General features: G+C 50.9%; 1 protein-coding gene across 1 annotated transcript; it reads right to left on the reverse strand.

Annotated features, from left to right (window-relative positions):
* Positions 1 to 278: 278 nt before the first annotated feature.
* Positions 279 to 23170, reverse strand: Wnt9b (Wnt family member 9B). Its single transcript, XM_074045810.1, has 4 exons — positions 23049 to 23170; positions 7129 to 7385; positions 5447 to 5712; positions 279 to 4516 (listed from the first exon to the last, which is right to left on the reverse strand). Exons 1-4 carry the CDS (start codon positions 23129 to 23131, stop codon positions 4043 to 4045), a joined length of 1080 nt encoding a protein of 359 aa, XP_073901911.1. The 5' UTR covers positions 23132 to 23170; the 3' UTR covers positions 279 to 4042.
* Positions 23171 to 23632: the final 462 nt, after the last annotated feature.

The raw sequence follows: 23632 nt of genomic DNA on the forward strand, positions 1-23632 counted from the left end.
GTGGGATTATGTCTTTCTTCTAGGGATCAGTTTGCTCAGAATCTATAACATGGAGTGATCTGTCCCTGCCCTTCCTATACCTGAGGAGACACGGAAATGTGGGGAGGAAAGAGCCCATGCTTTAGAGGCTGGCAGATCTGTGTTCAAATCCTGGTGCTGCTAGTAATCGGGAGCTTTCCCATCTCACCACCTCTATTCCTTAACCAGTGCAGGTGGTAGTGTCTACCCTACAGGGTTATTGCAATAAATTGAGACAAAACAAGTACAAATAGCCAGCACATAGTTTATTGGTTCATTGTCTTTCTTCTCCCACCAAAATGTCAACTCTACAAGGCTGGAATTTGGCCTTGCACTCTACTGTACTCTTGCATCCAGGGTGGCCTCTGGCATCAAGTGGGGGCTCCCTAAATAATCATTGGTTGATTGAATGGATGCCCTGGGCATTCAGTATAGTATAGCTCCCATTGTACAGTAGAGCCTTGGAATCTACAGGTATGTGCTTGCAAGGAGCCTGGCCTTGAAGAAAACCTGCAAATGCTCAAAATGCGTAGCGTTTAAACACAAGCGACGATGATAATGCAGGATTGACTGAGAGCCTCTCTGCAACAACTGAGTTGCATATGACACACATGGGATTTTTTTTTTTTCTGACCATGCTTGGTCAAAACCACATGTAATAAATCACCAATAAGGTGGCTATCCGTAATTCTAAACTGTGCATTGCTAGTTTACGGTTGGTTATTTAGAAAGGAAACTTTGGAAAGCAAGATATAATCTCTAGGGCTGGCACAGTGAGTGGTCATCCATCTTCTAGGTATAGAAGGTGCCAGGGAAGCTGGGCTGATCTAGATCAGGGAACAGGTTCTATGTGCCCATGACAGCCAGCCATGCCTCCTTGTGCCGGCCGGCTATAGCCAGGTGGGAATGCAGACCTAGTTTGCCAGTGCATTGATTTTTTTCAAGAAAAACCAGAAAATCATGGAAAACAATTCGTGTTTTAAAAGAAAAACACAAACGAGAGCATGAAACTTACTTGCAGGCTAGAAAGGGGCCCAATGATGTAGCTCGATCGCCTCTGGCAAGGTGGAGCCAACAATCCCCTGAAATGACCTCCCTCGTCTCTCTAGGCAGTCCTGGTCCCTGAGACCTGGGACGCTGCTTTTGAGAAATGTCGATATGCTATCCAGACCCGAAAGGCCGGGATCACACACAGAAAGGAGAGGGACCACTTCCCTGAGTTCTTGGGCTCAGGGTGGTATCCAGGTTTTGACTCCCAAGGTTAAGGGTAAGTTAGTTCCAAAGTGCCTGATCCTTTGCCAAACAGTTCTCTTCCGTGTGATTCTGAGCACAGCCCTTCATCTGTGGGCCTCATCTAGAAAGTGGTCACCGTGGGCCACAGCCCCATCTACTTCACAGGGAAAATGGGGAGATCAAGGGAGATTAAAGAGATAGGTGTTTCTGAAATGGAAAGTGCTTTACAAGTGCCAGGTGTGGTCATCCTTGTTGTCATTATTATTGTGAGCAAAACACTTTTGCAGAACAGAAGAAGGTTCCTAGGACCCAGACAGACAGACTCTCTAAAGACGTTACAAGCAGGATCTGGATCCAGCAGAGCAGGGAATGTGTGCTCACCAGCTCCAAGACAGACTGTCATGGGACATAGTAGTTTATACAACCTCCCCCAAACCGCCTGGTGCTCGGCTCAGTGGGGCCCCAGTCAGGTCAGGCTGGATCTCCCCAGAGAGAAGTTCCTAGTGAAACAGATGAACTCTACATACATAGCCCATGAAATAAAGAAGCTATATAAATAATATAAATATTTTCCCATATATCTTAGCTATATAAATTATTCTCCTTTGTCCTTAAAACTATATATGTGAGGTAGACAAAAATACCCTGTGAGCATCTCAACTCTGCAGAATGAGAGGTTAGTGGTTGTTCCAGCTCCCAGGGGCCCCAAGGGGGCTGTGGTATATCTTCAGGGGTAACTTGAAGAGAAGAGGCTGGGAGAGAGGAGGGTAGGGAAGGAGAGGGCTGAGCAGAGATGACCCGGAAAGCCAGGGGTCCTCAGAGCCTGCCCTGGGTCAGTGACCTGGGATGACAGTGTTAGTGGCCAGCCATGGCCTGAGCTTTCTAAGTTTGCCCTTTATCTTCCCAAACTCCCAACCCTGCTGGCCATAGTCAAGGGCTGATGATATGGTGGTAGATCAAGGTACCCTGGCCCTCAAGTTGCTCCCAAGTCCTTCTTCTGGCCTGTGTGGCCTCTGGTGACCTATGCCCAGAGCTGACCCAGAATGAGGGTCCCAGAGAAGCAAGACACAGCAGACTGGTAGAGAACAAGTCTCCATGCAGTGGGGAAGTAGAAAACACTAGAAAACCAGTCCTCAATCCTTTTTCCTCCTCCTGCCAAACTGTGGGCCTGCTGCTTGGGTCAGCAAAGTCATTCCAGTGAAGGGTCTAAGGTCAGTGAGGTTTCTCATTGGAGTCTCTGCCATCAATGGTCCTTCCAACATCCCTAGCCTGCCCTGAGCCACCAAAGACAGGGTGGCCGCTCCTGGCCAATGGAGGTCTCCACCATGGGATCTTCTTCCTAGGGTTGGCATCGCCGAGGGTGCTGAGTACTGGCTGATTCTGAAGTTTACTGTTTTAGCAACCCTGGGTTCAGGAAGGAAGGAAGCTTACAGGAGGGCGTGGCAAGGATGCCAAGCAGTCAAAGGTTTCCGGAAGGAGGTCACTTCCTCCTGGCTGGCCTTAGGCCCTGCTTCAGGGAAGCACATGCCCTGCCGCAGAGTGACCCCAACAAGGTCTTTGTCCTGCTCCAGAGAGATGCATGCTGCTCCATGGGAAGCCTGCACCTGGCCCAGGCAGCGTGTGTCTGTGTGCATCGTGCGTACTTGCGCACGTGCGCGTTTCTCTCCTTCTTCCACGGGGGCATTGGTAGAAGGAACTGGATCTCAGGAAATAGCAAAGTCACTTCTATTCCAAGGGAGGGGCCATTAGTAAATGAAGGGGGCCACCAAGGAGCCAGACTTAAATTAGATAAGCAGCTGTGAGGGGAAGAAATGTAGCCAGAATCATGGCTTCTGAGCCCATGGTTCTTTTATATCACCAACACCAGCACCAGCAGGTGCTGGGCCTCACAGCCCAGGAAGACGCCGGCCACAGAGAGTTGGCAGAATACGACTGGGCTGGCTGGCACACTGAGCTTGCAAAGTCCCTCCTGGGCACCAGGATGCTGTCACCCTCCTCCTCTGGACTATCATTATAGGTTCCTTTAGCTACCAAGGAAAATAGGGAGGGGTCACTGTCTCTCAGTCCCACCATAGAGACTGGCTCCCCATCCCTGGCCATTGAGCAGGGCTGGATGGCTGTGTGTGACAAAGCCCTGAGGACAAGAAGGGGACTTAGTGCAGGCATATTTGAACAATCAAAGCAGGACACGGGGCTCAGGACATGGGTCTGCCTTCGGACCAGTCAAATCCGGAAAGCTTTTCTTGCTCCAAACAAACAGCTCCTACCACTGTCCCCAGCACGCAAAGCTACCAGAGTAATGCAGGCAGATGACACCCAGAGCTCACCGCAATCTGAGCAGGGATGGAGGACCAGACTGACCATTCCAGCCAGACTCCAGCCCATGCTCTCAGCTCCCCGGCCTCCCTTGACCTCCTAGCGGTTTGCTGGCTCTCGGCTGTGTGTCCCAATCAAGAATTGAGAGGACAGAACACCCTTCCTCCTCAGCATAGCCTTGTTCCTGCCCTCCTATTCATCTCCCTCATTTCCCTCCACCTCCCTTCTCGGTCTGCCTTCCCGCGCCAAGTCCTCAACAAGCTTGGGGACGCGGGGGCTCCAAGGCAAGGTTTTGCTTCTCTCTGTTGAGCACTGAGGAAGGCAAAAGGCTGGCCAAGGGTCTATGGAGGGAAAGGCGCTAAGTGGCACACCAGTGAATGTGGCATGTATGTCAGTGTGTGCTTGCACACCGTGTGTACCTGCCCAGAGGGGCCAAGGGAATCCTGGCAGCGCCACTGGCTCACCAGGCGGCAGTCTAGCGCTTACATGTGTACACCAGCTCCTGCCGTGCACACTGCTGACACTCCACGTAGCAGCACCACTGCACCTGGCAGTGGCAGGAGAAGGCCACCAGGCGGCTCTGAGTGTTGTAGCCCCGCCCGCAGCACAGGCTGCTGCAGCTGGCCTCCCGGGAGCACACTCTGCCTGCTGTGCCCGGAGAGTATTTGCTGGGCCGGCAGAAGCTGGGGGAGTCCTCCATGTAGACCAGGTCCCCAGGCCGGGGTGTTAGGCCTTTAGTGGGGCCGCCTGGCTTGGCATGTGCCCATAGCTCCAGGCGGCCCAAGGCCTCATTGGTGGCACTAGACACCTTGACAGCTGAGTCGTAGCGTAGCTTCAGCACCTGGCCGGTCTCTCGGAATGGGGAGAGCTGCTTCCAGCAGGTCCGCACAGCACAGGAGCCCGACACACCGTGGCACTTACAGGTGGTCCTGAGGCCACTCTTCACGGCCTGCAAAGAGAGGCAAAGTGGAGGCCTGGTCAGAGGCCTGGGGCCCAGCAGCTCAAGCCTGCTGCAGTGTGCCAACCCTGGCAGAGTGTCAGGAGGATTAGAAGAAGACTAAAAGGTTCATGTGAGGGGAACCCAAGCCTGCCCATGAGGTACCATCGGGCTGTCTGGTAAAAGACTCTCTTCCTCTAGTCAGGGTACACCTTGGCCCAGAGTTCTTGTAGAGTACACAGCCTGCACAGCTGTACACAAAAGCCCTGGTTTACTCAACTCAGTGATGGGGATACAGAGCACAGGGTTCAGCTTCCTGAAGAACTGGAGCACTGGCTTCCTCTTGCCTTCTCATCCTGATCCACCTAGAGACTCATTACCCTCAGTTCTCCCAGGACTGTCGTGACCTTGGCTAAGTCTCTGTTCTGTGGGCCTCTTCTATCTTCCATCCATAAAATGGAGGGGTTGGGGGTGTAGCTTCACTAGATCAAAGCTGTGGAACAATGCTGGTTTTGTCCTTGGAATGGGGACTACTCTCCAAATATGTTTGTGCTTTACCAAACCCTGGTGTCACTGCTGCCCAGCCATTGGTGATATCTAGGACCCTTTCCTACTTGCACCTGGAAATGGTCCAGAGAACTTTGGTTAAAGAGACAAAATTGAAGCCAGGTGCTGGTGGCTCACACCTGTAATCCTAGCTACTCAGGAGGCAGAGATCAGGAGGATTATGGTTCGAAGCCAGCCCAGGCAAATAGTGCGTGAGACTCTATCTAAAAAAAAAACCCTCACAAAAAATGGCTGGTGGAGTGGTTCAAGTGGTAAAATGCCTGCAAGTATGAGGCCCTGAGTTAAAACCCCATACTGTCAAAAAATAAAATAAAACAACCTGACTCTGCACCCTGCCTGGGGGGTGGCACTTTGGGCAGCTGAGAACATGCTCACCTTGATGCCCACGTGGGTGTTGTGGGCATCAGTCCGTGCTCGCAGGTCCTTGCTTCCTCTCTTGGGCCCCAGGAAGTTGCTCAGGAACTTGGTGCTGTATTTGAGGTTGTCGCCACACACACCCCACTGCCAGGCCTGCCGGCTCTCCAGGCCTGGGGAGTCATCACACGTGCAGCGCTCCATGCGCCCTGCACTGCAGGCCCGGGCCAGCGCATGTGTGAGGGCAGCCGAGGACACCGCATACAGGAAGGCTGTCTCCTTGAAACCTGTGTGGGACACCAGACAGGGATGGTGGCAGGGATAAGGACAAGAAATTCAGAGGCTGCCTGCTACCCTCTAAAGGTAGGAGGGTGGAGGGGCACTGTGGTGAGCAGGATGGGAGATTGTGAGCCCTAGGACATAGCTTTGAGCAAGTGTGCCTGAAACCTGTCCCTTGGACTCTGGCTATAGGTTGCCATTTAAATGTAATATTCCAGATTCACTATGGAGTGAATACCCAGGTCCCCAGAGGACACAGGACAGAGCTCATTGACTCCAGTCCCAGATAAGAATGCTGTGATGTGAGGAGAAATGACTTGGGTGCCTGGACAGGGCCAAACTGGGGCTACATAGCCACCCCAACTCTAAGTACACATGTGACAAGTTGGGTCAACCCATTTACAAAGCCCCAAGCACCTGAGATCGGCCCCATGGGTATTGTGATGACTCTCAAACGTCACTCTCTGCTACCTACTACAGAATTGATCCCATGACAGAGTGGCCTTGGATCTCCTGCCTGACTTGTGGCAACCTGAGTACACTACTCACTGCCAGGACTATCGGCACCCTCATCTCTTGGTGGGGGGCCCAAACCTGGTGTCCCACAGGCTCACTGTCACCAGCTTCTTTCCCAATGTGACTGGGGTGCTGGCAATGCCTCAAGAGAGAGGGAAACAGGCCGCTAGCTCTGCCCCAGACCTTCTCCTGCTATGGAGAGCAGCTGACCCTCCCTGTAACCACCACTGCATTTTTTTAAAAGTCTCCATGATAGCCTCTCCCCTTGGCAATACAGTCTCATGATGACCAGTTTCTTCCCTGAAGGCTATGTGTTTTCCAAGGGCAAATCTAGCACGGTGACGTGGCTCACTGTGAGCCTCCACAGATACTTGGCAGATGGAATGGGGGAGGATGATGAGGAAGAGGGGGGCGTGGATGATGAGGAAGAGGGGGGGAATAGGGTGAGAATGGAAGGGACGGAAGGAATAACACATCAATGGATGTGATGAACGAAGACGAGTGAATGGACAAATGAATCAACCTGCCTCAGGCATTCAGGACTGTCATTTACTGCCTCTGTGCTTGTATGGTCCTGCATATTATATGGTCACATGGGTGTGGAGGAGGCACAGGGAGGTGCCCCCTGCCTCATCTGTAGGTTCCTCCAGGAATGGCTTTGTGTTCCCTCCTCTCTTGTCTTCCTTGATCCTCTGCTCCCCTAAGCCTGAGGCAGGGTCACAACTGGTCTTCAAGAAACTCTCTCTAACTCCCCCAGGGCTCTTCTCCATTAGGGCTATACCTAGGTAGCCAAGGTAGCATGGCCTGGGCACAGCCCTCCCCCACCCAACCCTCCTCTTCCCTCCTAGTCCTCTTCCTCCCTCCCAATTCTTCTCCGGCCTCTCCCCTCCCTCAGTGCTCCCCCTCACCTCTCTTGAGCAGCCCAGTCCTCCCTTCCAAGCTGCAGTTCCAGCGCTCCTGCAGGAACTGGAATTGGCACTCAAGCAGGCCGAGGTGTGCAGCATCGCGCAGGGTCTCTGCCAGGCCAGGCTCCCGCCGGCAGAGCTGCTTCTGGCGGCGGGTCAACTTCAGCAGGTCACACTGCTTCAGGTGGGCACCACCCTGGGCTGGGACCACTGCAGTGCCCAGGCCTGGAAAGGGTGTCAGGACCTCCCGCCCGGTCAGGCTGGAAAGAGCAAGAAGGGAGCTGGTGAGCCTTGGGGTCATGATGGGGAGGATGAAAGATGACCATCTCTGAGGAGGTGAGGAAGTGAAGAGCACTTCACTTATTGCTCTTGGGTCAGAAGGCCAGTCCCACTGGGGTATGTCCCCATTTTCCAAGGTACTTGTAACAAGGATTGGTACCGAACCTCAGATCCAAGTATTCCAGATTCTAGTTTCTGCTTTTCTTCCCAAACTTGCCCAGTTAGAAATACCACCTGAGGTGCTTATTAAAAGTTCACATTCCCAGGACCCATACTTGGCAATTCGGATTCTTTTGCTCTGGAGCAGGGCCTGAGAATCTGTATATTTGCCACATTTCCTGGGAACTGCTATGGTAGGGGAAGTTTGAGAAATATTGCATGTAGCCTTGGTCACTGCCTAAAGGGGACAGTCACCTTCCCTTTCTCACAAGGGGGTGAGCACATTAGCTGGGGATGTGGGGCAAACACCCAGCCAAGGTCCCCAGTTCCCTTTCTCCCTTGCATTATGTCACTGCCCATGTAAGTCATGCCAATCTACTTTGTTTCCTGATCCTAGGTAGATCATTGACCATCTGGTGTCTGGTACAAATAGATCCTTGAGGAATGGAACGAAGGAAGGAAAGAAGGAGGGAAGGAGAGAAGGAAGATCAGATTGACAGATGGTAGGATGGAGGTGAATCCCAGTATTCTTGCTCTAGATTCAAAGTCATAGATCCTGGAGTCAGGCTGCCAAATCCTAAGTGTGACGCTGCTGCTTCTTAGCTGGGTAACCTGAGAGTGATCCTCCCTCCCTCCAGGGTTGCTGCTAGGATTACAGAGGATTACACGAAGAGTATGAAGCACAGTGACCGGCCAGGCAGGCTTGCCTTCCTGCTGCCTGGAGTTCTCCAAACTTCTCTCCTCATGCAATGTGCCTCGCCCTCTAACTTTCCCAGATGAGGAATCGGAGGTTTTATGAGGAGGTGGTGACTGGCTCAGGGGTAGTACCACTGCAACAGCAAGGTGGGATGTAGAATTGGGGCTCACCTTCTCACCTCGCAGAAGCTCTATGTGACTTGGTGCTACTAGTTCAAGATGTTTGCTGTCCCTATCCTGGGGACCCCCAGGATGGGTGGAATATACATCCTTCCAGGAGCCAGGTTGGAAGAACATGCCAGCCTCATAGTCAGGGTACAAGAGCAAAAGTGGAACCAAATAGTGGCTCCTAAAACTCTCACTGGATGTGGCACTTTCTACCTTTGCTCATATGCCACAGGCCAAGGGAAGCTCTGAGCAGTCAGAGAGGCCCTCTCTTACTGAGTCAAGGGCATGGCTCTGTATCTGAAGTCACCTGCTTTGGCCAGGACATTTGGCTGGATGCCATACCCTCTGTCTGCCTAGGGAGTAGGAAGCCTCACTGGAGGGTGTAGGTCCTGGCTGGACCCCAGGTGCCCCCGTAGACTCCAAATCCATCAGGTGCGGCCAACCCAGCGTGGAGAATATCTCTGAAACCTCTGAGCAGAGACAGATGCTATCGGCTGCCCCTGGCCCAGCCTAGCCCTGGGCTCCCCTTCCAGACAGGGTGAGGGCAGGGGCCCGTTAATCATTAATCTGGGGGCAAATGGGTAAGTTTCCAGTCCACCAGACCTACACCCAAGTCATTCCCTGCAGTCTGGCAGGAAACTCTCAGAGCTTGACCCTTGGCAGGCCCAGAGCTGAGCCTGAGGTCAGTACAGCTGAGGAGGCCCCACCTTGGCTGGTTGTCAGCATGGAGGGCAGATTGGGGCTGCAGGGAGTAAAGGGGCAGCAGCCAGGTAACCCACCAAATATCCTCCTTCCCATATCAGGCGCTGGTGTGAGGGGCAATTTTTGCTCACACAATTCTGTGATTCAGAAATTGGAACTTTAACCAATGGGGCTAAAAATTATTCAAGGCTATATGAAATGCCATTTTAATAATAACAGCTATTACAATTCTATCATTATCTCCATATTATATGTCATGGTATATAATATGGATTAGTATATTATATTTATTCCTTGTGTTATACTATATTAGTATTCCTACCACTTTTTGAGTTGCTACTAAGCCTTTTAAGTTACTATTGTGGACACCTAATTGGGTTGGTTAACCTCCCATTTCTTCTGCCTACATAGTTGCCATGTGATTCCTATTGGCCATTGTATATCATATGACCTTGCTGCTCTGGTCTGCTGGTTGGATAAATGATGATCACATAACTCAAGCTGGGCCACTTAGTCATTTCTCTGGGAATTTGGAATTTGAATTAAGAGAGCATGCAGTTGCTTTCTTTCTCTTTTTCTCTTTGGATTACTGGGCCTGTGACATAGAGGATACACAGAGGAGGCGAATGAGCCAAAAGCTGGCCTCACTGGGACACATCAGTGACCCCAGTACTCAGGAGACTGAGGCAGGAGGATCATGATTCAATGCAGCCTGGATACATCAACAGAAGCAGAGTGGGAGGGAGAATTGGGGGAATATTTCAGGCCCTGGTTCCAGAGTCTTCCTGAGGGTCTTCTGTGTTCTAGCCTAAGACATCCCTGCACTGTAAGGGCTGAGAGTTGGTTTGTCTAACCAAGGTCATTGTCCTTTGTTGTAACCTTTTGCAAGCAATAGAGTACCAGGATTCCCTAGGCTACACTTGTGAGCCAGGCTCAGGAAACACCCTTCCACTCATCAACAGGCACCTGTTTTGTTTTGTTTTGTTTTAATTTCATGTAATAGACCCTGAGATTGATGGTTCCAGGAGTCCAGTATAAAGTCGGTTAATTTTATTAGCAGTAATGACACTTAGTAGTGATTAATGGTCAGGAAAGGCAGCCAACCATATAGAGGCCTCAGGCCCCAGTGGGCCCTGGTCTGCCTAAGAGCTGCTTGAAGGTTCCTTGGCACGGTCTTAGGGTCTCCACAGGGCCTAGGAGACAGTCTGGGAGGACTTCTAGGATGCAGTGTTCTTTTTATGTGTTTTCTGTGTCACAGTGTGGGATCATACTTCCTTCGAAGAAATTTTATCATGGCAGCAAATTGAGAAAAACGACTCAACTATTTCCTTAAATGGTGCTAATGAATTATCTGCATGCCCACCCCATGGCATCTGTGTGCTGCAGTTTCCAGCCCATTTGGTGGCTAGTAAGCAATATCAGTTTCCCATACCCCAGGCCTGAGAACCCCAACTTTCAGGCCCCTCAGCGAGATCCCAATCTCCCAAATGTTAGTGGAGCCTCACAGGGATAAGATGGACAACTGGAGAACTTCAAGTGAGTTTTGTTTGTCTTATGAATGCAGACACTCTGGTCAACCAGACACTCCCAGCTACTCAGGTACCTGTGACCAGGAAGTATAGAGCTCGCTAATAGGTCTTTCAAGGGGTGTTTGGGTGGGGGCACAGCAGTTCCTTAGGGCTGCTTGACTCCAGTGCTACTGAGCCTCCTGGGACCACCACCCTACTGAACTATACCTGTCTGGCACAGGGCTCCTGTAAACTAACTTCCAGCCTCTCTTTTCCCATTAAGAAAGCAGTTAGGTGGGTGCCAGTGGCTTATGCCTGTAATCTTAGCTAGGCAGAGATCAGGAGGATTACAGTTTGAAGCCAGCCTGGGCAAATGGTTCATAAGATCCTATCTTGAAAAAACCCATCAGAAAAAGGTCTGGCAGAATAACTCAAGGTGTAGGCCCTGAGTTCAAACCCCAGTACTGAAAAAAAAGAAAAAAAGAAAAAAGAAAGCAGCGACCCCAACTGGCCAGCTTCTTCTTCCTTATTTCCTTACTTCCAGGGTGTACCCGTGTGCATTCTGCACCTCACTCCATGGTCCCTAATGGTCAGGTTGGTCATAAGGCCAGAACTCCCCTCCCTCAAATGAGATGCTCTCTGGCTTTGACCCCAGGGCAAACCCAACCACTTCTATCCCAGCAGTGAGAGAAGCCAAAGAAACCCTTGAGACTTTATCTTAAGTACAACTCCCACCTTCTCTGTCCACTGCTGGTCCTCCTTGCCCCTCCCCCTTTCACACTCTCCCAATCCACAGATCTGGCTAAAGCTGCCCCAGCAGAATGGCCTTGGAGGATGTAGCCGAAGGCTCTCCCAGGCCTCTGGGGACCATCTGCTCTGTCCCCTGCCAGCAAGGCCCCAGGGCTCACCCAAAGCTAGAAATGAACTGGAGCTAGGGGCAGTCATGGTGGCTGAAGCCTATAATCCTAGCTACTTGGGAAGGTAAAACTGGGAGGATTGCTGTTTGAGGCCAGCCCAGGCAGAAAGCTGTGAGAGCTCATCGCAACCAATGGCTGTGTGCAGTGGCATGAGCTTGTCATTCCATCTATGTGGGGAAACATGAATAGGAAATTGAGGTCCAGGTAAGCCTGGGCAAAAAGAGAACTTATCTTAAAAAACAAAAACAAAAAATACCAAAAGAGCTGGCAGAGTGGCACAAGCAGCCTAGCAATCTTGAGGCCCTGAGTTCAACCCTAATACCACACACACACACACACACACACACACACACACAATGGAGCTTGCACTTCAATGATCACCCACTGTCTGCTGGAGTGTCATGGCCCTAAGATCTCATGTTCCCAAGGCTGTTGTGGCCTGGGTAGTCTGGTCTTCCTCTTACTCATAGGTGACCTCAGGGGTGTCACTCCATGAGCTCAATCCATCTAACAAATCCACATTGGCTACAGAGAGCATGCTAGGAGTCAGCCTGCTGGGATTCAAATCCACCTTCACTTCTTGCCAGCTGTACTAGGTTGCACAAGGCCCTTCATCTCTTGGTGCCTGTCAGTTCCATGCAATGGTAGTGGTAGCTATCTCACAGGGCTCTTTAGAGGACTACAATCAGCTAATGTCTGCGAAGCTCTTAGAACAGTTCCCTGGCACAGAGTAAGCTCCAGATAAGTGCTCATCATTACTAAGCACCTACTGTGTGCCAGGCCCTGTGCTGAGTGCAGGGACACAGTCCTGCTTCTAGGAGCTCATGGCCTAGAGGAAACAGCCTGAATTCAGGAGTCCTCCAAACTCTCCTGAGATCCCAAGGAGCAAAGGAAAAAAGAAAGCTTTGGACTGGCCTGGCTGCCTGAGGAAGAACCAGTAGCTGAACTCCCAGTATCACCTAGGTGACAAGCTGACCTTGGCCAGTCCCATCCTACCTGCAGCAGAGGTCTGGGGTGGGAAGGAAGCACTTTCAGGGAGCACTCCAGGCTGTCTGGGGAAGACTGGACAGGTGTAGAGCTTTCTCATCCCCTGGGGGACCCCCACCCTGGGCTGTTCTTCTATCCTTTCCCCCACCCTAGTCTCTGCTCCAGAGGGTCTAACAGTCCCAGCAGAGGCCCCCAGGATGAGGGTAAGCAGGTAGTGTCCAGGGTACCAGGTAAGGCTGGTGTGTCTGGACTCCTGGCCAGAGAGATCAGGAGCTGGGCCTGGCACCAGGACACATGCCAACTGTAGGCAGCTGTCTGGGAACCAGGAAAGCCCGAGCTGCCTGGGGCCTTGGCCTCAGCCTTGCAAAATGCCATTAGATGCTCCTGATAACAGGGTTTCCGCTGCTGCAGGACCATTTGCATGGTCAATGCTCTCTTTGTGCTTTCATCTCAAGCCTCACAGCCCACCTCTCCCGTCCCTCACAGAGCCCCTACCCCTCACACACCCTCATGCTCTCTCACCTCCTGCCTCTCCCCAGCAGGGGGCAGTTCCAGAGAAGGCACCAGGGCACTGGCCAGGCTTCTCCCCCCCCCCCCACCGCCCCCTTGTCACACTGAGGGCCTTCAGGTTTACCCTGCTGGGTGGCACATGCCTCTCCATCTTTCCATCCCTTTCTCTTCTGCAGGGTCCTGTGTCACCTCACACCTCCCCCAAAAAGATGTCTTTACCACACAGCCTGGCCAAATCTGCAGTTACTCTTTCCTACCTTTATTCCAACTCCTCTGCACACCTTCCCTCTTACTCATTCATTCATTCATTCCATTATTCACTGAGCTTTATGCCAAGTCCACACACAGACATGAGTGTCTCTCACCGCTTCCCTCCCTGGCTCTGCTCCCCTCTTCCTTCCCAGATCCTAACCTCAGGGCCCCAGAACTCCATCCCAGAGACTGAAGCTGGCCACCATCTCCCCATGGAGTCCACCCACAGCCCCATCCCCCATGGCATCGCTGCTGTAAGAGAAAAGAGCCTGGCCCAGCTTTGTCTCTCCAGGAACAGCTCCACTTCCTGTCTTGCCAGGCTGCCCGCTGATGATGGTATCAGGGAGGCTGCTTGAGCTGAGTGGGCAGCAGCAGCCAGCCGCACAGCCAGCAAGCTTTGCATCTCAACAACCTCAGGATTCAGAGCTCTTGTGACTGTTTCAACATCTGCACAGGAAATGCTTCCCCTCCCTCCCTCCTGCCCCTCTCCCTCTGTTCCAGCTCAAACTGAAGCTGGAAGAGGAAACCTTTGTCCCTGGCATGCATAGCTCAGCTGGCACAGTGGCCATGGAGGGTCCCCAAACTTAGTCCTGGGCCAACGGATGCCTTGCCTCTATGAGTCTGGGATTATGAGCACCTCCCCAGGCCCTTGGCTGGGTGCAGATGGACCATCTTGGGTAATTGTCCTAGGATCACTACACGTGAGAGTTGGAGAGCCCCTTCAGGACCACCTGGTTCACAGGTTTTATTCTGGTGGCTCTGAGGGATACTGCAGAGGCTTTTGGGGGAAAAGCAAGAGGACAAGAGGCATGTCAAATAGGCAGGTCTTTGCTTTGACCCAACTAGTCCCTAGGGAGTTCATGTAAGACTTATTGTCCAAGGTGACATTGGCAGGGCTACAATGTGCTCCGGGTCCCCTGACTGTTTCTCCCAAGCTTGGAAGTTTCTGCTTTTAATCTCAAGATAACACTTCAGAGAAGCAAAATCAGACATCAACCATTTACCATGGCAAACCTCTACAGTGGTAGGAACACAAGACAGGTGGATTTTAAGGGAAGGACTCCTCTGATCCCACTTGGCAGCCAGAGAGGTATGAATTCAAGAAGGGAGGGGAAGACCCTCTGTTTAAAGGCTACTTTTCCCTGGTCTGAAACTCAGTCTTTTTTCAGCTAGAAGTCAGAAATGAGACTTACAGAAGTGACCTGTCTGTTCTTACTCAAGTGTGAGAGTCTGATACAAAACCAGTACCTGAGAACTTTGCTGGATAGAGGGAAGATCAGAGGGGCAGATTAGAGAGAGAGAGGGAGAGGAATAGAGAGAGAAAGAGAGAAACAGAGAGAGAGAGAGAGAGAGAGAGAGAGAGAGAGAGGGAATGATGTGATGAGGAAGAACAGCAGAGAAAAGGAGGGCTGAAAGCCCTAAAGATAACCTTCCCCAGCTTGTTGGGTTCACAGGCCCAGCCTTGACTCAGGAGAGGAGCTGCTTCAGGGGCACAGAGTGAACACTGGCAGGGAAAGAGTGGTCCTGACCTGCAGTGGGTAACCTTCCCCCTCCCCCAGCTCTGCCCCAACTATAGGATCCTGGCTCCTGGTCTGGATAACTTCAACTAATGCATTTAACCATGGCAAGGTGACCAGCTAACTAGCTTGGCAGACTGAGTGCTCCTGGGCTCCAGCCACCTGTCCCCTAGTGATAGGCGGACTAGGGCTGGGAGAGGCCAGGCCCCCAGGGAATGCTCGTGAGCACTCTCGTTCCCAAGTGTTGGCAGGGTCTCTGGGCAGACATCTTTCAGGCTACACATGCCACTTGTCCTCCTGCAGGTCCCAAGGATGGACCGCTGTCCTCCACACTCTTCCCTCAGCTCTACAGGGAGCAGGAACCTCCCAGCCATTGAGGGAGCCACCCTGAACACTCCTGAGGAGGAATGAAGTAGTGAAGACGCTCCTTGGCAACAGAGCAGGGGCCTCTGGAACAGAACCAGAAACTTCCTACCTTGGAGCAACCTGAACCCAGAGCCAGTTAGGGCTGGAGCAGAAGGACCCTCTCCTCAGGTCAAGCCAGTCTCCTCCTTGTCCTCCTGCCATGTCTCAGTCCATCGTACATGCCTTTCTTCAGGTCGTAACTCCTGCTTGGGAAGCCTTTTTAAATATTTGACTCAATAATTCAGGGAAAGGGGAAGGTGGTCCTGAGGTCCCGTGCAGCTTACAGGCAATGGTACTTATTTGCTCCTCCAGGAAGTCTCTTTGCTTGCCAGCCCCTAACTAACCTCTTTTTTTTGTCTTTTCCCACTCCTGTGAATTAGTACCACCACTTCTCTGTGTTTGGCACTTTGTTCTTCCTCTTCAGGGCTGTACAGACACTTTTTGCAAGTCATCTATAAGCATCTTGGGGTGGGGAGTGAAGGCTTTTCATCCGCTGAGATCACTCTCCATAGCCCAGTCCCTCTTTCCTAGCACAGATGCTCTTCAAACACCTGCTGGCTGCATCAACCCCCTTGGGGTGCCCACTGTGAGCTGGAGTGTGGTCCAGGCTCTCCTTCAGCCTCCCCAGGTGCACTCTGGCCTCCCATATCTTGCTCACATACTGCAGGGGGCACCACCTAACACTCCCCCAAACCTTGCCAAATTGGGCTGGACGGGCCTGGGGAGGACCCTCCTCTGCAGAAGCCTGCCTAGAACCATGCCCTCCCTGATCCTCAGACTGTGATCCTTAGCACATGCTCTCCCCAATGACAGATCTCGGGGCCACCTGGCCCCGGTCACTCAGACCTGGAGTCCTCGGCCCATGCAGCCCCTGAGCAGTGCTGACCTTGGGATTGAGAGAGCTGAGCCAGTTCCCTCTGGACCTCAGTCCCTGAGAACGAGCTGTGCTCAGGCTCCCAACCTTCCCTTTGATACCCAGCCAGGACCAGCCAAGAGATTGGCCCAAGTCTTTCTTTAAAACTCAGTTTATACAACTGTTCATGCTGATATGGTACAGTGAGCTCACAAACCTTTATCACAATTACAAACTCCAGAAAACTTCAGGGCTTTGCTACCGTTGTGGTGAACCTGTGTGGTAGCAAACACCAACCCAGCCCAGAATTCAGACCAATTATCCCAACCTCTTGGTGTTTCCTACAGGAGATAATGAAGTACTCAACTCAAGTGCTGCACCAGCAGGGTGCAATGCTAAACACGGTATTAACTTCTTCCTCCCTCTCTCTCTCTCTCTCTCTCCTTCCCCACCTCTCCCTCTCCCAACCCCACCTTCCTTCCTTCCTTTCTCTTTTGTAGTACTGGGGTTTTAACTTGAGACCTCACACTTGCTAGACAGGCACTTTACTGCCTAAGCCACATTTCTAGCCCTTTTTGCTTTTGTTATTTTTCGAATAGGGTTTATTCCTAGGCCCCACCTGGACCATGATCCTTCTATTTACACCTCCCGAATAGCTGAGATGACAAGAGCTGGCCACCATGCCCAGCTCATTAGTTGAGATGGGATCTCACTAACTTTTTGCTTGGGCTAGCCTCAAACTTCCTGATCTGCACCTCCCAAGTAGCTAGGATTACAGGCATGGGCCACTGTGCCTGGCTGCAGTATTACCTTTCAAAAAACAGAGGTGCTTTCAATTCTGTAATGCATCTGGCCTCGGAGGGATTGTAATGTCAGGAGAAACAGATCCTCTGGCCTCATCTGGAGCTTCCAGAACTGACTAAACATGCTGGTTGATGTCTGACCTGGCTCTTTAAGAAGCTACACCCTCCCCTTCATTCTTCACCTCTCCAGCGAGGAGTCCTGGCCTGAGGCAACCACCCAACCTACCCCACCCCCAGCTCTTCTTTGCTGCTCTAGGACACCCATGAGATGCCCAATGTGGCTGGCTGCTGGGGTCCAAAGACCATAGGCTTCCTCTTGTCTTCACTTCAGGTCCTGTCCCGACAGAGGCCACTGCATGGCACAGGCCTTGGTGAAGTAGAGACTACAAGAGGACAAGTGCACACAGAGGAGGGAAGAGGGTGTGGGGGAACAGGGGATAAGAAAATTATAGACAGAGTGAATTCAATAGGAATGTAGAGAAGTATCACAATGAAACTCTTTTGTACAATTAACATATACTAATAAAATAAAAACTGTAGCATTAGGACTGGGGGGTAGCTCTGTAGTAGAGTGTCCTTCTCAGCCACAGCAATTCCACCACCATCCACTGAGGGATCTGGCTTAACCCTGAGTCCAACTCTAGAGCCCTCTTCAGAGGTTACTGCTCAGCCAGGTACAAGCAGCCTAAACTTCCCAAAGACACAATGATTCTTATCAGGCAGGTTTGGCTTTTAATCTACTACCCCAAAACAGTAAAAAATTTTTGCCCTTTCTTTCTTCTTATCCTTGTTTTACTCAGGACTTGATTCAATTTCTAAAAAGAAGAAAAAAATTGAATGAAAATGATACTATCTAAATACATTGAATACTTATAAATAATTCTTTAAAAAATATTTGCAAATAAAAAAATCTCTGCAAGACCTGCACACTGAAAACTACAAAACACTGCTGAGGGAAAGTTTCAAAACCCTAAATAGTTGCATATGATCTGTTTGTGAATCAGTCTATTCAATGTTGTTAGAATGTCAACTTCTCATAGTTGGTTTATAGATTCAATGCAATCCCAATAAAAATCCCAGCAGGCTTTCACACGAATATTGACAAGTTGATACTAAAACATGGAAACACAAAGGACCTGAATAGCCAAGTACTTGGTTTTTAAATCCACTATAAAGCAATTGTCGTCAATACTGTGTGGCATTGACACAAAGATAGACATATAGATTAGTGGAACAACACACAAAGGGTCCAGAAGCAGACCCACACATATTGGATAAATTGATTTGCAACAAAGATGGCAATGGAGAAAGGATCTTTTCAATAACTGATGCTAGAACAAGTGGATATCCACAAAGAAAACAATTGCCTAGACCCCTACCTCACACCATACACACTAACTCACTCAAAATGTATCCCAGACCTAAGTGTAAAAGCCAAAACTATGAAGCTTCCAGAAGAAAACAAAGGAGAAAAATCTTTGCCATTTCTCTGGTTAGGCAGAGATTTTTGTGAATAGGACACCAAAATCCACAAACCATACAAGATATGGTTGACAGACACATTGGACTTCATCAAAATTAAAAATTTCTGTTCTTCATAAGACACAAATAAGAGAGTGAGCCCGATGCTGGCGGCTCATGCCTGTAATCGTAGCTACTTGGGAAGCTAAGATCAGGAGCATCGTGATTTAAGGCCACCCTGAGCAAACAGTTTGGGAGACCCCATCTCCAAAATAACCATTGCAAACTGGACTGGAGGTGTGATTCAAGCAGTAGAATGCTTGGTTTGCAAGTGTGAAGCCCTGAGTTCAAACACCAGCCCCACCAGAGAGAGAGAGAGAGAGAATGAAAAAAATAAAACACAGACCAAGAATAAAGTATTGTGATATTTTCCGATAAAAGACTTGTAGCCAAAACATATAAAGAACTCTTACAATTCATTATTAAGAAGACAAACAGCCCAATGAAAAAGCTATTCAAATGACCAATATGCATATGTAAAAATATCCAACACACCATTCATCAATGGGGTAATACAAAAACCTCAATAAAATACATAATCACTAAAATGGCCAAAATTAAAAGTGACAATACTTGTCAAGAACATGTAGTGACTGGTACTCTCATATAGGACTATATAAAATGATATGACTACCTTGAAAAACTGGTTGTTTCTTATAACTTAAAATTATGCCTACCAGATGATCCAAAAATCCAGTCCTAGACAGTTATCCAAGAGAAGGAAACATATGTCCACAGAAGAGGCGTTCATGAATGTTTATACCAACTTTATTGGGGATTGCCTAAAACTGGAAATAACCCAAATGTCCATTAACTGGGGAATCAATAAACTACTTGTGGTACATCCATATAAAGGAATACTACTCAGGAAGAAATAAAGAGGAAAAGAGCTACTGATACATGCAGCAACAAAATGTATGAATCTCAAGAATGATATACGAAGTGAAAGGATTCAGGCACAAAAAGGCTGTAGACCCTATGATTTCATTTACATGAACTTCTATAGCTGCAAAACCAAGCCATAGTGACAGAAAGCAGAGAAGTGAGACACAAGGATCCTTTGGGGTGGTGGAAATGTTCCACATACAATTGTGGTCACTTCAAATGTGTTACGCAGGTGTATTTACTTGTTAAAAACCCAAGCCATATACTTAAAATGCATGCATTTTATTTATGTAATGCTAATTTGGAAAGATAAAGGTTATGGCTTGTTTCTTCAGCAGAACAATAATGATGGTGATACATGCACAGCTGGGCAGGGAAGCAGGGTGCACTGGGCTCAGCAGGGCTCTCAGAGGATGCCGCCATACAGGAGGTGGACCAGAGATCAGGAGCTGAGTTAGTCCTGGCTCGGGGACACTCTCTGTGTTGTCCTTAGTCAAGTCACTTGTCCCCAGTGTTTTTAGAACCTGGAAGTCCTAAGGTTCCCTAATCCTAGCATGCCTGGCCCTGGCACCAGAAATCTAGGATTTCTCAAGACTAGATGTCTTGGCCTAGATCATTTGGTGATTCTGCAAATATTTGCTTCTGTGCTAATCCCACCTTTGCCTGTTGCCAACCGTGTGACTTTGAGCAGATGTTTTAACCTTGCTGAGCTTTGGGTGATGGCAATATCCGTCTTAAAGGTGGGCGTGAGCCTTACCTGAGACAATGACTGATAGGCCCGATAGGGTACCTGGCACATATTAAGTTCTCAGTGCAGGCTTGCTCTTGGCAGTTGCTGAGATTCTAGTCACTTCCTGCCCTATTGTCACCAGGCCATACTCTGAGTGCCACCTTACAGCCTAACAGGCTTCAGAGCATCTGTTCCACTACTAAAAACACAGATGAGTGCTGCAGCCTCTCCCTTTATAACCAAGAAAGTCTAAGTTAACTGAGCAGGGGAAGGAGGCCACCCTCCAGCCTGCACCCTTTGCAGCCCTGTGTAGCACTGTCTTTCTGGGGTGTCACACAGTAGTAGCTTGGGGGGGCATGGAGCACAGACTCGACAGGACCTGGCTTCTCCCCTGCCCCCCACTAATGTGTGTGGGACATCAGGTGCATCATTGAACCTCTCTGACCTTCAGTTTCCTTTGGGAACTATTTGCACCCACCAACGTACCTCAGGAATGGCTTTGAGGGTCTGATGAGAGAAGGGCTGCTTGAGAACGTGATTTGTAACTTCCATGCTACTCATTCTGTCACCATCACCATCAACAGGACAAGGCTGCAGGCTCATGCAAAATGACAGAGGCCATGCTGGTTCATTGTGGTTTGGGGTGGGAGTTTCTTTTTCTGAAAACTGGGGATGATAATTCTTGAAGCAGGGGATGGGCCACTTCCAACTCTGAAGTCTATGAGTACAAAGACCCCAAGAAGGTTGGCCTCACCAAAATTGGTCTCACCTGCTTTCCTGAGTTGGATTTTCTTTTATCAGAAATAAAGGAGTGTTGTATGTTATAATCAGAAATGAGACTTCTGCAAATGACCTGGGGAAAGGAGAACCACATGACCTCACATTCTCACTAAAGTGTGGATGACTGATATAAGATTCCTTCCAGAGGACAAATTCTGATGGAAAGGCAGGCAATCTGGTCCAACTGAGTTACAAGAGGGTGTCCTCAGTGACAGCCCTGGCTGAATCCTGCCCATTCTCTAGGACCAAACACTTAACAGCATGAAGCTGTAATTTTAGTGCATTCCCAAACTAAAGGGGTGGTGGCTGAGTGTCCTTTGCCAGCTCTGCCCACTGGCCTCCTGACCTGGAAGAGGTGGTTCTAATAGTCACACCTCTTGGCCCTGACCAGGGTCTAACTGACCATCTCCCCTCCATTTCAAAGGCTGCCCCTTGTTCATGGCCTTCAAATTCTAATTCTGTGTATTGCTGAAAACTCATTTCCCTTCCAACACACCAGCCAGGGTGGTCCAGGCTTCCTCTCCTCCCACCCCACCTGACTTCTCTCCTATCTTTAACCTTAAAACCCAAGCAAATAAGAGAATTGTGAAAATGAGCTGGTGTCTGCGAAGATGTCCTTCTCTTCTCCATTCCAGCTTAGAAGCCTCTCAGGGTTGGTACATCAGATTCTGTACCGAGTTTCCTTAGTAATAATCACTGCTAGTGTTAGTTGAGAACTTACTATGTGCTAGACACTATTCTAAGTGCTTTGTGTATATTAACTCAGTCCTCTTATGAAGTAGGCACTTTTGTCTTCATTTTCCATATCAGAGACTGAGGGACAGAGCAGTTAAGCGACTTAGCCAAGAGCACACAGATAAGAGGAAGGATTGAACTCAGAGTTTGCACCCTACCCATTATGTCCGCCCAGGGCGGGTGGGGGAACAGCAGTTCCTTCAAGCCTGAAACCCTTGGTAAGTCCTGCTCTTGGTATGGGGTCATCAAATCCAACCTCTTCTTTGTACAAAAGGAGAAACTGAGGCCCAGAGACAGAGTGGAATTCCCAGGTCATCATAAATTAGGCCAGTGCTTGGATTGAGGCTGGCAATCCCTGCCCACATATTTCAGATGAGGCCCTTGCCTTACAGGCCAGGCACCTTTTAACCAGGGGTCATGACCTGGAAATTAGCTCACAGCCTGTGAGGGACTCCTCAAACCCTTACATGCCCTCCCTGGTGGCCTCCTAAGAGCAGTCACTGACAGGTCACTTTCTAGTTTTCTTGCCTTTGCTGTGGACAGACTGTGAGCCTTGCCCTGACTTGGGGTGAGACTCGTGCGCACACACACACACACACACACACACACACACAAAAGCCAGGTTTAAAGTCACAGACTGAACATACTTGGAGTCTGCTTTGGGTGGAGATAGGGAAGGTGCCTTCTTAGTCAGGATCCCCGCCATGACCCCACCCCTGCCAAGTAACTGCAAGTCAGGGTCTGAGAAAAAGAGATCTGGAAACAATTGCCCTATACCTTTCCTTCCAAACATTCCACTCACGGTTCCCACTCCACTGTGTCCCCAGGTGTCACTCCAACTGTGGACCCCCTTTTCCAAACGTGTAACCAACCCTCCAAAATGGACCTCTCTCCCTCTCTTCTTCATTCTCCTGAGGATTCACCTGACGCTGGGTCTGAGATTTGATGAGGGTCCCTCTGCATCTTCAACTGACACTTCCCACGGCCCGCGGGTCCCCCCTGCCCTTCGGATCAACAAGAACCTCTGCCCTGTCTTAGTATCACCCGCCCCCACCCATATACCCAGCCCTCCAGTCCCGGATCTGCAGGATGAGCGCAGAGGAGTCCAAAGCAAGGAGTGTGGCTGAACCGAGCCCAGGATAGGGGCAGACAGGGCACCCGAGTGAGGATCCAGAGAAGGCATCAGGATGCGGGCGGCCGCTTGGACCGCAAGGACAGGGCGCACAAGGGCCGGAGGGAGGAGACAGGGTCTGCATGCGAGGCGCGTGCAGAATCCCAGAGCTCGGGACTGACACCCGGCGGCGCAGAACACCAAAGACTAGGATCTAGGAGGGGAGATGCAAATCTGAGCCCGGAAAGTCAGAGACGGAGCACGGGGCGCGAACTCCCACCGCAAGGTGGGCTGGATCCCTCCAGGGCAAGGGTCTGAGTTCGAGGTCTCGCCAGGACCAGGGACAGCGGACCGGAGTGCGGGAGGAGGCGGAGGGAATGGGTCGGGGACGCGGCTGGCACTGACCCGAAGTACGCGGCGGCAGCGGTGGCGGCGGACAGCGCCAGCAGGCAGAGCGCGGCCAGGGCCAGCGTGGGCGGGGGGCGCATGGTGCGGGCGGCGCGGCGCCCTCTAGCATCTCCTCGCGCCGCACGGCACTCGCAGCGCCGCCACCAGCCGCCCGCGGGGCTTTAAACCCAGGTGGGGCGGAGCAGAAGCCGCGAGAGGAGGGAGCGGCTCAGGCGGCGAGCCCCGCGCCCTATTGGCCCCGCCTCACTCTCCCCGCCCCATCGCGGGTGGGGCCGCCGGTCCGGGCCCGCCCCCTCCCCACCCCATCCTATCCCCACCCCGCGCCAAGGAGCCCTGGCGGAGAGCTCACCTGGCGCCGCGCCCACCCCGGGAAGCCGTGGCGAAACAAGAAGCCCCCCGGGCCTGGAAAGGCGGGATGGGGGTACCTAAGCCGAGACTGCCTCCCCGGGCTGGGTGGAGGGATGCGCAATCTCTTCCCTATCCTCCCCGCCCCCATCCCGGAGCTGGAGGGTAGGGGAAAGCAGGGGGACACGCCAGGAGTCTACGGAAAACCCGGTCAGTCCTCCTGCCCACTGGGTCTC

This window comes from Castor canadensis, chromosome 11, assembly GCF_047511655.1.
Source record: "Castor canadensis chromosome 11, mCasCan1.hap1v2, whole genome shotgun sequence".
NCBI lineage: Eukaryota > Metazoa > Chordata > Mammalia > Rodentia > Castoridae > Castor > Castor canadensis.

What these genes read in the sequence shown, in the direction of transcription:
- Wnt9b (XM_074045810.1), bottom strand. Translation starts at nt 23,131, where the DNA reads ATGCGCCCCCCGCCCACGCTGGCCCTGGCCGCGCTCTGCCTGCTGGCG. An exon ending in GCTGCCGCCGCGTACTTCGG is followed by an intron (nt 7,386 to 23,048) that starts GTCAGTGCCAGC and finishes TGCTCTTTCCAG; the next exon opens with CCTGACCGGGCGGGAGGTCC. An exon ending in ACACCCACGTGGGCATCAAG is followed by an intron (nt 4,517 to 5,446) that starts GTGAGCATGTTC and finishes CTCTCTTTGCAG; the next exon opens with GCCGTGAAGAGTGGCCTCAG.